We start from the raw sequence: 14,364 nt of genomic DNA, 5'->3' as shown, positions 1-14,364 counted from the left end.
GACGACCACGACGACGACGTGGATGCGAAGCGAGAAAGCGAGGCAGGGGCCAGGCCTCACAAGAAAACGTTATTTATCCACAACAGCTCGCCAAGACGCCAACCCGTGGGCGACACAGCCAGCGGAAACTAATCTTGGCTCCCCAGACCATCCGGGGGCAAAAAAAGAAAGTGTAAAAGGGGTGGAGACAAGAGTACTGTACGTCTTGTGAATTGTGATTCAGCAATTGAGCAGGGATGGCTAGTAATTTGGCTCTTAGCTTGATTTTTCAACGTAGATATGTGGCGGCCTAGCGCTTGGATTTGACTTTGGTGTGTGTGTGTGACTGGTCACTGGTGGTTTCAGTTTAACCGTGCACCGCTTCGTTGATGGTGAATGCCGAATAATGGAAGTCTGATTGAAAGACACGCCGACTCATCCGTTCTAGTAAGGCCGTGTTTGGCCTGGCTTCCAGGGGCTTCGGCTCCTCCTCAAAATCATTACAACGATACTGTAGCATGAAGCCGTTTTGAATTTCAAGGTAAAAATGAACTGAGAAGATGAGAAGCCGATGAAGCCACGATTCAGAGCTTCTTCGGCTCCTCGCTATAGTACACCTACCGTGTATGAGCTGGAGCCCCTGAGAGCTATGCCAAACACGCTCTAAGTCATAGGCGTGATTGGTTACACGAATTTAGCTTTGCCCGGTCGTTTTGATGCAGTTCACGTATGATTGGTCGTCTGGTTGTCGACTCGGAGCAAACCCCGACGGTGTGAAATGGCCAGCGTAGTCTGGCTCTTGGGAAAGATCTCGTTTCTGGTGAGCTTGGCTCCCTGGATGCAGACGCACGTGTGCAGTCAAGTGCTTGTAAGAGCGAAAACTGTGGGACACATGCAAGCAAACATCTTCCCTCCGTGTCCTTTTTTTAAAATTCGGAAACCTTTGTTTCCATCATATACCAGTTTCAGGTAAATCCCTGGAGACATGTCTGGTAGGGCCTGTTCGCTTGAACTTATCAGCCGGCTTATCAGCTAGAATCTACGGTATTTTTCTCTCACAGTAAAACAGTTTGAGCCGGCTTATCAGGCGGCTTGGGAACTTGGCTCATGAAGGCAGCCGAGCTAGACCTAACCACGCTCGCCCCATGTATTGCAAGGCAATCAACCATCTTGTTGCAATTCCTCGGATAATGCCGAATAGCACAATAATCAAAAGAAGCACTGATAAGATGTATGATTTGCTTGAAAAGGCCCCAATCCACTCTGGTCAAAATCCACTGAAGTGAGTCCCGTACTAGTTCTGTCGTATCAATCTCCAAAATGATTCTTGTCATTCCCAACTGAAATCCTCTCTCTCCAAAGTCCAAACTATACAATGCGCGCGCAGCCAGTGCTTCGGCTTGAAGTGGGCTAGACGAACTGATGTTGTAGCTAAAAAGTCTGGCCAGTCAAAGCCTCCATCGCTAGTGCAAGTCAGGTCATGCTTACATGCACAGTTTATTTTAGCTTTGTCCTAGGTTTAACTCTAACTTAGGTTTATAGAAAATAACACATCAGCATCTATATATGAATTTGGTTCCTTACACTTAAAAATGTATATATGTTTTGGTTGTGCATTTTTAAGACATGAGGTTGGAGAAATATGAACTTAGGTCATGTTTTGTAGATCTCTGGCTCTAGAAAATCCATTGATTTCCTAGAGCTGGAGCCACAGGTATATCAAATACAATTAATGACTCACTTCGTCTATAGTTTATATTAAATATAAATATTTAAATCACTTTAATTTGATCTATAAACTGTAGATATAATATACTACCGCCTCTGTCCACAAAAGAATGAAATTTTCATTTTTCGAGAAGTCAAATAATTCAAAGTTTGGCCAAAATTATATAAAAATATATAACATTTATGATATAGAATAAGTATCATTAAATTGATTATGAAACATATTTTCGTAGTAATCCTAGCTTGAGATATAAATATTGATACTATTTATTATAGATTCGATCAAAATTAAACTAATTTGACTTGCATACAACCTATAACTGTATTCTTTTATGGAAAGGAGAATTACCAAGGGGGTTCTTGGTATAAATCAAAGTGGGCTGTAATTTTTTTTTTTTTTTGGAAAGGAGAAAGTAACTCTAAGTTATTTGTTTAAAAAAATAATGAAATGTAATTTATTCATATATTTGTCTATTCGTGCACATGGAAACATATATTTGTTTATACATGTACATGCCGAAGGATCACAAGATGAGTCAGATTAATATAGATTTTCTTTGCTTGTTACAGTTGAATAAAATGAGAGATTTTACTGAACATTGTTCTCCAAGAGACCAAGACCACTTGGTGGTAGTAGACCAGTACTACGCAGAAGCCATGCTCCGGCCGTCCCGCGACCCGCGCCGCGTATAAATACGGCGCGCCCCACCCACCCGCGGCACCCGCCGCCGATCCAGCCGCTCCGGCGAGCGCAGCGCAGCCCACGGCATTTGCCGATTTGCGAACAAGCGTGAAAAGCCCTTCCCACGCTGGGCCCCGCGACGCGAGCCCACACGTCCGCTTCCGCTGCCTCGGCCACTCGGCAGGCAGCCCATGTGCTGACCTCACATGCCTGCCACTCCCACGCCTCGCCACCCCACTTCCCCTTCCACCTCCGCTGCTCCGCCTCCACCTCCTCGCTAGCCTAACCGCAGGGCAGGGGCAGCCACCGCAGGCCACACAAGTCATCAGTCATCACACCGACACCGACACCGAGCGCACGCGGGTGGGGAGTCCCGAGGCGATCAGGCGAAGCGGCGCGCCAACTGACGCCATGAAGGAGGGCGGCGGCGGGGACGGGGGGTTCGTGCGGGCGGACCAGATCGACCTCAAGAGCCTGGACGAGCAGCTGGAGCGCCACCTCAGCCGCGCCTGGACCATGGAGAAGCGCAAGGAGGAGGCATCCGGGGGCGCGGACCAGCGCGGCGCCGGAGCCGGCGCCAGGCAGCACTCCCGGCGCCCGCGGAGGGAGGACTGGGAGATCGACCCGGCCAAGCTCGTCGTCAAGGGCGTCATCGCGCGCGGCACCTTCGGCACCGTCCACCGCGGCATCTACGACGCCCACGACGTCGCAGGTAGCCTACTCCGCCGCCGCCACTTCGTCCTCTGCACGCCACACGCACTCCACACGGCCGCTCCCGCCCGCGCTCGTCTCGTGGCGCCGGAATCGCCGCGCCGGACATGGACTGCTAATGCGGCGCCGGTTGGGGACCGCCGGCGGCTCGCGTGCGTGCGTGCGTGCCCGACGCGCTCCCCTCCTTTCTGTTGCCTCTTTTGGCAAATTGCGGGAATTGACGCGCTACTTTTTGGGGGGCTTCCCGTGCTGCGAGTGCGATCCCTTGACATCAGTTGGATGGATAGGGCGGCTTTTGGTCACTCATGTGAATCGGGACCATCGCCTAGTCGTGATTCTTGTGATCACTTGGGGCCGAAAGGCCGAAATGCGGCAATTGTTGGATGCAGAGTTGCTTTGGGGATTCCACAAAGGCAGAGAGCTAGAGATGACGACCTTTCAGTATGGCCGGATGCAATCTAGATTTTCTCACCAGATTTAGACTATTACTTTCTCACCAGATTTAGACTGTCTAGCATGACATGGTAGCAGTATAGAAGAACTTTATTTACTGATCCATCCTACAGTACTTGCCTAAGTATATTCCAGCACATGTTGAGAGATTCAAGCAGGTGCTCTGCTTGTATAGATTGCATGCCCTGTTACAGAATGACCATATGCACTCGCTCATTTCTCCTATCTTGGCATGGCTTCCATAATTTGGCAACCAGTTGTTTGGCCACAATTCAATACCAAAAGAATATGCTGGATAATGTTATCCTGTTATCCTTGATAGGGGGATAGTAGTAGTTATGGTCAATTTTCAAAACAAAACATCTAAATTTGAGTATGTATAGTATAGTCAACTGTGTCATGGATAACGGAGCACATAGTATTCTATATTTTATTCGTAATTTGATATACCTACTGCCTGTAATTCTCAAATCCAACTCCAGCTCCTCTCAGACCATGGTACCTCGATTGCCTGATCGCTTCAAGTCTGTGTTCTTGTTATAGGCTGCCAATTTGTTAAATAAACGAGAACTTATTGTTACAAATGTTACTTTTTTATGTGATATTTTGACTTCTGATGCTTTCTAGTGAAACTACTTGATTGGGGAGAGGATGGGCATAGGTCAGAACAAGACATTCAAGCACTAAGAGCAGCTTTTTCACAAGAGGTTTCTGTTTGGCATAAGCTTGACCATCCAAATGTAACTAAGGTACTGCTTGGCTAAAAAAGACATTGTTTGTTTCTTCGTATTTTTTACTTTATATTCAGCTGTATTTGAAGAAATGGTGATAAATTGGGATGGGCCTCCAGTGTGGTATCATGCATTACTAGTCATACTTGTTTCTCTAGATTGCATATGAAGGGCATTGCATTGATAGATTCAGTGTGTTGTCCCAGTGTTGTAGCATACTTAACTAGATATCTCGTTTCCTTCTTGCAATTTTCCACATCAAAGGTGAACAATGTAATGATTCTCATTGTAGGGGCAGAACATTCCGTCACGCTTTTCTGTCTAAGTAATTGCTGTGCACAAAATAAGATATCTGATCCAAATCTAATGCTTGAACCGTAGTTTAAGTAAGCCAATCTGAACTTGGTGGTACAGATTACATTTGTTCCGCCACAAGCCCACAAAATCGTTGTGATAGGAGGGAGGGGGGGGGGGGGGGGGGGGGGGGGTGTCTAGCAGCTTCCCACATGTTATGCTATTATACATCCATGATTACTATTTCTCTATTCATGATAAAGATGAAGAAAATCTCAATTTTTACATGTTCAAATTGACTTATCGAGATTCATGTTTTTTTTCAGTACTCTGCTGACATGTTTCTTCATTTTGGAAAAGCTGGGTGATAGTTCTAGCATTAGAGAAAATGGGGTAGAATGGACCTATAAAGATTCATGTTTCTTCAGTAGTCTGTTTGTTTGTCAGCTACTGTAACAACAGCTTTGATTTTTCCCTTACAGTTTATAGGAGCTATAATGGGTGCAAGGGATCTGAATATTCAAACAGAAAACGGTCACATTGGCATGCCAACTAATATCTGCTGTGTTGTTGTGGAGTACCTTCCTGGTGGTGCGCTAAAATCATTTCTGATAAAGAACAGGAGAAGGAAGTTAGCTTTTAAGGTCGTTGTCCAAATTGCTCTTGACCTTGCCAGGGGGTTAGTATTTTACTGGATCATCTCAGGCTCTCTGAATCTTTGTTTTACTATTTCTTATTTGATAAGTATTGTCTGTATTGACTTTTAAATCTTCGCTAGATTAAGCTATCTTCATTCCAAGAAGATTGTGCATCGTGATGTGAAGACTGAAAATATGCTTCTTGATAAAACGAGAACTGTGAAAATTGCTGATTTTGGTGTTGCCCGACTTGAAGCTTCTAATCCCAGTGATATGACCGGTGAAACTGGAACACTTGGTTACATGGCACCTGAGGTACCTTTTCCTGGGCAACGACACTCGATCCCCCCTCCCGCTAGCTGCTCTTTTATTTCGTGATGTCATCACTTTTAGTTCTAGCATAATAATGTAATGAAAAAAAAAGACATTTGTGCAGCAAGCAGTGGTATTTGTCTATGTTATATACCTTATTTTGGCATTTCATGTGCAGGTTCTCAATGGAAATCCTTACAACAGGAAATGCGATGTTTATAGCTTCGGGATCTGTTTGTGGGAGATATACTGCTGTGATATGCCATATCCTGATTTGAGCTTCTCAGAGGTTACATCTGCTGTTGTTCGTCAGGTAAAGATCTGTTATGTGCCTTTCAGGTTTCCTGCTTAGCACTCCTTATAGCTGCTGAATTTTGAGCAAGCGGACGATACAATACTACCTTGTCTACAGAACTTGAGGCCAGAGATACCACGTTGCTGTCCAAGCTCTTTAGCAAACGTGATGAAGCGTTGCTGGGACGCGAACCCCGACAAGCGGCCTGAGATGGCTGAGGTGGTGTCCATGTTGGAGGCAATAGACACATCGAAGGGTGGAGGCATGATCCCTGTAGATCAGCGACCAGGATGCCTTGCGTGCTTCCGACAGTACAGAGGTCCATGATAGGTGGAACCCTGCTGGAGCTGTAGTCTTATCGGCTTATGTAAATTCTCTGCCCATCCATTCTGTAACTCTGTTTTTATCAATCAATGAAAAGAACCGGGCTTGCTCGTCTATGTTTCCTGGCTGATGCAAATGCTTTTCCCAGCATATTAGAGGAAATAGCAGCTAGGCAGAAACCCTTAACTGAGCATTTTTGACCGGCATTATGAATTCATGTAGGTGGGACCATTTGCTGCATATGGAAAACAGGAAGGATTGTTCACCCAGCTGTTTTCATTCTCAGGGGAAACTAAGGCTGTGGCGTTTGCAAAAATTGAAGAGAATCGAAGTTGACATGGAAACTAAATGGATGTCATATCGTCTGGTGTGTTCATGGTTGCTATAGAAAGAATTCTCGCAGAATACATGTAATTCTGAGTGCAGAGAAACGGAGAACACAGCAAAATGTTTCTGCCTCTAATCAGTTGACTTAAATAAAATATGCAGAAACTTCAAGCCATGAACAGATGAACAGATAGCTCTGAAATATTCAGGTACGAACAGGCCCAATTATTGAGTAGAAGAAAACGATACTGCATGCATGACCAATCGATCACGCCCTCATGAGTGACGAACCACTCCTGTCTATCTATTTTTGTTTATGGGAGAGCACCAACCAGCAGGGCCGGCCCGGAGCTGTCAGATTCTCTCTTGCTAATCCTGAGCTGCTGATGCCCACCGTCAACCGCACCCCTTTGGTCCTTTCTGTTTCAGGCAGGCACGGACTGATGAGTTCATTCCTCTAATCCTTCTTCATGGTCTAGCTAGCTGGTGCACAGCACAGGCAGTGTAACAAACTAAATTCAGGAATCGCCATGGCCCCATGGGCCAATCGTTTTGCCGCCGGGAGAGCTCAGAGACGGAATCGCCTTTGGACACTTGAACCACCGTTGCCACACCGTACTGAAACACAGGATTTTTTCCAATCCTATATTTTTTTTCGTGAAACTGAACTGAATTCCTGTACAACTCTTGTGTAAAGTCTAAGGTGTACTCCACAGTCAGTTGCAATTGCAAGTTTGCAACAAAAAATTAGAGGTTAAAAGCTGCAGCTAACTTGACCCCACAGTCAGTTGCAACTGCAAGTTTGCAACCAAAAAAACTAGAGCCCCGAGGCCCAAGCCGTTTTGACGCGCAGCCACCGCCACCGGGGACTTTCCCTGCATCCACCCATGCACGCACCGACCCGGTCCTCTCCTGGGTCAGTCGCGGCTCCACTGTCTCCAGCCAAAACGAACCAACCAAACCCCTCGCGACGCGTCTTCCCGGTAGATCCACCTCCACGGCTCCACCCCTCCATAAATAAACCCGGTCACCGTCTCCTCATCATTTCATCTCCCTGCACCCCCGCAGTTGAGTTCGTCCTCCGTCTCTCCTCTAGGCGCACGCAATGACAAGGTCAGCAGCACCGGTGGCGGCGGCGGCGGCCTCTTCTCCGGCGCCGAAGCCACAGCCTCAGCCGCATCCACATCCGCAGCTGCGCGGGAGCCAGCTGAAGCAGCTGCGCGAGATCTTCCGGCGCTTCGACATGGACGGCGACGGCAGCCTGACGCAGCTGGAGCTAGCGGCGCTGCTGCGGTCGCTGGGCCTGTGCCCGACGGGGGAGGAGGCCCGGGCGCTGCTGGCGGCAATGGACTCGGACGGCAACGGCGCCGTGGAGTTCGGCGAGCTGGCGGCCGCCATCGCACCGCTGCTCACCACGCAGACGCACCTCGTCGACCAGGCCCAGCTCCTGGAGGTGTTCCGCGCCTTCGACCGCGACGGCAACGGCTACATCTCCGCCGCCGAGCTGGCGCGCTCCATGGCGCGCCTGGGCCAGCCGCTCACCTTCGAGGAGCTCACGCGCATGATGCGCGACGCCGACGCCGATGGCGATGGCGTCATCAGCTTTCAGGAGTTCGCCGCCGTCATGGCCAAGTCCGCGCTCGACTTCCTCGGCGTCGCCTGATTCCATTGCCCGATCGATCTCGCTCACCGGCTGCCGCAATGATTACTTGTTCTCTCTCTTTTTTTGTTAGGAAGATGCTCATCAGGTCAATGTAGGATAACTGACACAGATAATGTAACTCAAAAACTTTTATTGATGGTTGGTAACATGGATGGACGCAGAAAATGTGTACATATTTTCGTTGAATTTGTTCAGCTTTGCTCAATCTCTCTCTTGTTTCTAGTATGCTAACGCGATTCATTTTTGTTGCGGATTACAGCCATTTGGCAGCGCGCGCACTGCGAAATGCCAAAAATTCACACAGATTGTACTGGATCAATCAAACAAAAAAAAATCTTAACTATTTTGGAGATAAACAATCCTCACTGCTCTCCGCTCTATTCTTCCACCGAGAAACGTGACCGCGATCCGCTTTTCACGCTGAGAAGATGCAGAGCTACCCATCCGTGCATGTGCCGTGCACCGACCGACCTGCGCTGCGCAACGGCCGACGCGCATCGTAACAGCATGCATGAGACCGTGGACTGGGGCCGGGCTGTCGTCCCCGCTCGCTCCAAACCGTGGTCCGTTTCCGGCCGCATGCAGACGCGCCGGCGCCGCACGCGTTCCACCGTTTCAGTTTGTTGCGCCGTGACCGTTCGCCGTGCTCGCCCACAGCGGCGCCGGCGCACGCGCAAAGCCAGCTCGGCGCCGCGTGTCGTCGAGCCGTCGAGGACTCGCTTCCGCCAACGGCAACCCAGTCACCAGTCAGAGAGGCCCAACATTTGTAGTCTCGCTGCCCACGGCCTTGCCCAACCAAAATGAGGCCCAGCCCACCAGCAGCTGTTGTGGGCTCCAACGTGGGGTAGGGGCCTCGTCAGTCTGTTCTCGTGAGGCCCAATGGCTCGCCCCGCGCCCCGGCGTCCTCCTCGCCTCCCTTGCACACAGCCACACGCGGGCTGCGGCGAGCACTCTCGCCGTCGCGACTAGCGCGCTCATCCGCCTCCTAATTTTGGCTTCCCCGACCTCACACCCCGCTCCCCTCCCACCCCTCCCTCTCTCTCCATGGCTCCACCTCCAGGCCACCCCGAGCCCGCTCCCCTCACCCTACGCTGCCGCCGGGCCCCTCGCACCCATCGATCGCCGTGGCAATGCAGCTCGCCAGCGAGTACCCCGCCGGTGGTGGCGCGAGCGCCGAGGGGGAGGCGTTCGTCCCGCGCGGCGGGCCCCAGCAGGGCCTGCGCCGCCGCACCGTCCCCGTCCCGCTCGTCTTCTCGAGCCCCCGCAGCGGCCGCGCGGGCGACGGGAGGCGCTCCACCTTCCGGGAGGACGTCGGGCACGCCGCCGCCGAGACGTACCTCGTCACGGGACTCGCCTTCACCATGCTCGGATACCTCGGGTGATCTGCGTTTACTAATATTACTCGCTCGCGATTGTTAACGATCCCCCTCTGCATCTTTCTGGCACCGATCGCTCTGAAATTTCGGGTTCTGCGATATGCTTCCATGCTTCGCTTCAGTTCCTTTACTAGTGTTTCCTTGATCGGTGGTGGTTACTGTTTGGGAATTGTGCCGCCGTTTGTCTGACACCCACCCCGCAGATTATATATTGTGTAGTATCACGGTTGATGTGTCCTATATGCGGAGTGGTCATGGGTGATACTAATTTGTAAGAACTTGCATCCCTAATTCCCTATTTCTTCCGGTGATAAGAACTTGTAATGTTGGGAGCAAGCTACTGAAACATTGTTTTCCCCATTTTCCAACTGTTTCTAAGGGATGTCGTGGCCAATGTTGCTTGCATGGACCAAAATGTTAATTTGTATTTGTAGCTCAAGATTCCTACTATGCAACATACAGTGTGTTATCCACTCACTGCAGTCCACAAGTCCATCCATGCTTCCTGATTGAATTTCTGACATGCTTTGTGATTTTTCAGGGTTGGTTATCGGAGGATATCGCAGCTTATTGCACTCCTTGTATATGCAGTTTTACTCATGCCTGGTTTCATAAAAGGTGTGTGACAAGGGATTTAGCTTTTGGTTATCTTGAAATATCGTGGTTACATATTCTTGCCTCTTTCCTGTGTATTTTTCCCCCAAACTTTTCTTGATAAACAATTTGCTTCCTTATATGCTGTTGATAGATGGTGTTTAAGTATGGTTGGTATAACATATTCTAACAACTAATATTTATACCCCGTTTTTTGTTTGTTCCCAGTTGGGTACTACTATTTCTTTTCAAGTCAGGTTATTAGAAGTGTAGTCTATGGAGAACAACCAAGAAATAGGTAAGTAAAGATTAAACAAAGTCACGTGCTATATAGCGTCCTCGAATATTTGTAACAGTAGATCCAGAGATATTATGCAGGTTGGATTTGTACAGAGATAACAGCAAATCCAGTCCTGTGGTGGCATTTGTAACTGGTGGAGCTTGGATCATTGGGTAAGTGACAGTTTTCTCACAAAACACAATACGTTACAAGGTTCATTCATGGCGACTTTCCTTTGTTACTAATGTGGCTTATATTTAGGGCGCGTTTAGTTCCGAAAATTTTTGGCTTTTGGCTACTGTAACACTTTCGTTTGTATTTGGCAAAAATTGTCCAATTATGGACTATTTAGGCTTAAAAGATTCGTCTCGCCAATTACAGGCAAATTGTGCAATTAGTTATTCTTTTTACCTACATTTAATGCTCCATGCATGTGCCGCAAGATTTGATGTGACGGAGAATCTTGAAAATTTTTTGTTTTTGGGTGGGATCTAAACAGGGCCTTAGTTACAAGGCATGGGGTGCTCTCCTTGGAAGGCGGTTAGCAGAGAGAGGAATTATAGTAGCTTGTATTGATTACAGGTGCTGACGCCTTAAAGAATTTTGTGATGTATACAGCACATACATGTAATTCACCATTATGTTTTCGACCTGTATTTTTTTATTAGATTTGAGTATTGACTGGTTAATTTCTCTGTGCTTGATTGTCAAAATTTAAATATGGCTGCCAGAAATTTCCCTCAAGGAACAATAAGCGACATGGTCAGCGATGCTTCTGAGGCGATATCATTCATTTGTAACAATGTTGTTAGCTTTGGAGGGGATCCTAATAAGTAAGTGATACTTTGCCATTTGTTTGCAAGTAGTTACAGTTGTTCTTTGAGCTCTGTATCCTCTCTTCTTTAGATCTTGTATTTTAATTGTTAACTTTTAATAAATTAATTTATGACGAATCTGCAGAGTTTACTTGATGGGTCAATCAGCAGGAGCACATATTGCGGCCTGCGCTCTCTTAGAGCAAGCAGTTAAAGAATCTAAGGGAGAGAGTACCTATTGGAATGTGTCTCAAATAAAATCATATTTTGGTTTATCTGGAGGGTGAGAACTTTAAAGCCTCGGCATCTGTTTTATTATGTCCGTAAATTTATATTATTAATCATATATTGTATTATTAAGCATTTCTCAATAGTACGAGCACATAGAATTTTTTTAGGGATAAGGCACTAAAAATGCTTGCACCATGCTTGAATAATGTAATCTGATTTATGAGACCGGGTCTAGCTCCTCACTTCTAGAAAAGGCCAGACTTCTTGGATTTCAGCAGTCTGAATTTTGCATTTTAGCAAATAAAATTATAAAATGATCTGTCAAACAAAACATACTACCACCACACCACTCTGTTTCTACTGGTCCCAAACTGAGATACGAAGGTAGTGTTGCCAATCCTACATGACATATATACTTATTTGCAATTTTCAGATACAACATCCAGAATTTGGTCGATCACTTTCATGAACGTGGTCTTTATCGTTCAGTATTTCTCAGGTAAATAATGTTGATGTTTTTTTGCGGAGGTGTTCTTTTTGCAATTGAATAAGTGCTGACTAAATTACAAACCATGATTTCAGCATAATGGAGGGAGAGGAATCACTGCCACGTTTCTCACCTGAAATTGTCGCCAAAAAATTAAGTGCAGAAACTATATCTCTACTACCTCAGATTGTACTATTGCATGGAACAGCAGATTACTCCATACCATCATCTGCGAGGTTGATTATTTTTGTTCTGGACTAGCTTACTCTAACCGTGTTATTGATACCTCAAGTGATTATATTTTTCCACTGCTTTATTTGCGATTTTTTTTTCTTTTTATCAAGATGCTAACATCAATTTTAAATTGAATATACAAATAAAACTGTAGGCATATTTTAGCAATTTATTTTGGTTTGGAATCCTACTTGTAGATAGGAACCATTACTCCAATTTCGACTCTTGACTTTTAATAACATTTTACAAAAGTTCAAAGCAAGGATAGAGACGCTTATAATTTATAGCTGTATTGTTTTATGCAAACACCGTCTCTTGATACTTGTAATTGTGCCCCTAAAAACTAGTTTCGTGCCATATTATTAGTTTTCATTTCTGAAATCAAGCTCATATAACCGTTATATCATTATTTGGGAGCATTGATTTGTCTTTCTGTTCAAGATAATCCTTTCTTGCTCCATCTTCTGGCTCTGAATAGCTCTGTATTTTAACTCACAGTGAAAATTTTGCGGATGTTCTTAAACAAGCTGGTGGAAAAGTAGAGTTACAATTGTATGAAGGGAAAACACATACTGATGTATTTTTACAGGTAGGTTATCTTGGATACCTGAATATGAGTGCTGAAGCCACATCACTTTGGCTCTTGTGCTTTTTAGTTTTTAAAGCTTTATCATTAATTGATCGATTAACATGCTGCTATACGAATGGCTCTTGAGAAATTTCATGTATCGGTTGTATAACTCCAATGAGAAGGATTGCAGAACAATGGTCATTTTACATACATTACTGCATCTTTATTCCAAAGGAAAGGGGAAAAAAAGAACTTCAGCGTGCCCCTAACTGGCTATGCTCATGAGATTTATAGGTTATAGGATGTCTTGGACTAGGCCCTCTCATCACTTTACTGAAACCTTAAGCAAAAAATTACTGATTGAAAAATATCTACTTTCTTTTAGAGCTGTGTTTGAATTGATGAAGAAAGCACTGTAAAATAGTAAACAGAGCTAGGAGTATTTGAAATTCTGGCATCTTACGGGAGTTCTGCTGAAAATTCACTGAAATCTTCTGCCATCCAAAACTTCACATAGTTATCCTTTTCTACTTGTTTGTAGCCTTGACTTGATGCTCCATTGTAGGATCCACTAAGGGGTGGCAAGGACAAAATGCTTGAAGATGTTTTATCTGTCATTCATGTTGATGATGCAAGTGCGCCTGGTTTATGAGTGGCAAATTAAATTGGCCCGCCAAATTAGTCCCTTCTAAACAGGTTTTGCTTCTTTCTATATCAATATTGTGCAGCCAATATGATCTTCGGTTTAGCTTTGGTCCTTCTGTTCCTCCATCAGTATTTTAAGTGCCCGAAGGAGCCCAGTTTTCATCCTTATATTGAGAATTTTACTTGCTTTGTGATAGGTCTGTACAGAGAAAGGGTTTCCTCCAAGACTTTAGCATGCATGCACAAGAAAGCTACGCATCTGTGCGTGTGTGCCAACATGGTGAGCTACATGGTGTCCAGGATATGTTTTGGTGTTTTCACTGGGCCAAGCAAACGCAGCTTCAATCCTTGTTTAGGGGCGCCAGTTGCCACTGATGGAAGAAGTAAGTTTTTGAAGGGGCCTCTAGGTTGTAGGCAGTGCTCTACTACATACAGTACCCCACCTGTTTAATTTCCTTGTTTTCTTTTTACAAAATATATAGAATCCTAATACAATTCTGTAAATAGAATAGGAGGTTGTTTCATCATCATAAGAATACATCGCCAATTCATGTGAAAAATGTTAAAAGGGAGATGTAGAATTTCGTGCCGTAGGAAACATCATACAGGAGCATAGATTAGTTGCTGGCAATGAGGCCAGACGTTTGTACATGGCGAGATGGCCTGGCAATTTCAGCTGTTTGGTCGAGCGCAGCACGGTGTCGGCAACTGCCGTGCCCGCGTGCGGGGAGGTCGGTGCCGACTGCCGGCCGCCTCCATGCCGTGTCGCATCGGTGTCGCCGGGCGGCCGGGTGCCTCTTCTGTCGCAGCCTATCGTACCCGTCGCCACCATGTTATTATCGTCACTGTCCTTCCGAATTCTCACCGTACATGTAACGTCCTGCATGTTAGGTGACCAGCATTGGATGCGGCGGCCGTGCTGTGCCGGCAGCCGTATCGGCATGCGAGGAAATGGTCCGGCCAAAAGGATTCTGCTCGCCGTATGGCTGGCTGG

At 46.3% G+C, this 14,364-nt stretch overlaps 3 protein-coding genes across 4 annotated transcripts; all 3 read left to right on the top strand.

The window, feature by feature from the left end:
• Positions 1 to 2,416: 2,416 nt before the first annotated feature.
• On the top strand, positions 2,417 to 6,645 carry LOC136516457 (serine/threonine-protein kinase 54-like). 2 transcript variants are annotated; one of them, XM_066509858.1, is made up of 7 exons: positions 2,417 to 3,101; positions 4,181 to 4,302; positions 5,061 to 5,257; positions 5,357 to 5,531; positions 5,707 to 5,841; positions 5,941 to 6,190; positions 6,370 to 6,645. In XM_066509858.1, the coding sequence occupies exons 1-6, from the start codon at positions 2,801 to 2,803 to the stop codon at positions 6,148 to 6,150; spliced, it is 1,140 nt and encodes a 379-aa protein (XP_066365955.1). In that variant the 5' UTR covers positions 2,417 to 2,800; the 3' UTR covers positions 6,151 to 6,190; positions 6,370 to 6,645. The 2 variants fall into 2 exon arrangements, with proteins under 2 accessions (XP_066365955.1, XP_066365954.1); XM_066509857.1 differs by lacking the exon at positions 6,370 to 6,645 and having other exon boundaries at positions 5,941 to 6,261.
• Positions 6,646 to 7,167: 522 nt separating this feature from the next.
• LOC136518662 (probable calcium-binding protein CML14) lies at positions 7,168 to 8,312 on the top strand. Its single transcript, XM_066512335.1, has one exon. The coding sequence runs from the start codon at positions 7,580 to 7,582 to the stop codon at positions 8,135 to 8,137; it is 558 nt and encodes a 185-aa protein (XP_066368432.1). The 5' UTR covers positions 7,168 to 7,579; the 3' UTR covers positions 8,138 to 8,312.
• Positions 8,313 to 9,141: 829 nt separating this feature from the next.
• On the top strand, positions 9,142 to 13,955 carry LOC136517278 (probable isoprenylcysteine alpha-carbonyl methylesterase ICME). Its single transcript, XM_066510815.1, has 12 exons — positions 9,142 to 9,515; positions 10,055 to 10,131; positions 10,336 to 10,405; positions 10,486 to 10,560; positions 10,895 to 10,969; positions 11,119 to 11,220; positions 11,348 to 11,485; positions 11,867 to 11,932; positions 12,016 to 12,156; positions 12,653 to 12,743; positions 13,291 to 13,421; positions 13,568 to 13,955. Exons 1-11 carry the CDS (start codon positions 9,268 to 9,270, stop codon positions 13,375 to 13,377), a joined length of 1,170 nt encoding a protein of 389 aa, XP_066366912.1. The 5' UTR covers positions 9,142 to 9,267; the 3' UTR covers positions 13,378 to 13,421; positions 13,568 to 13,955.
• Positions 13,956 to 14,364: the final 409 nt, after the last annotated feature.

The sequence above is a fragment of the Miscanthus floridulus genome, chromosome 17 (genome assembly GCF_019320115.1).
Source record: "Miscanthus floridulus cultivar M001 chromosome 17, ASM1932011v1, whole genome shotgun sequence".
In the NCBI taxonomy this organism is placed as follows: Eukaryota; Viridiplantae; Streptophyta; class Magnoliopsida; order Poales; family Poaceae; genus Miscanthus; species Miscanthus floridulus.
Note: the sequence above shows the minus strand (reverse complement) of the source record. Positions and strands in the feature narration are given on the sequence as shown.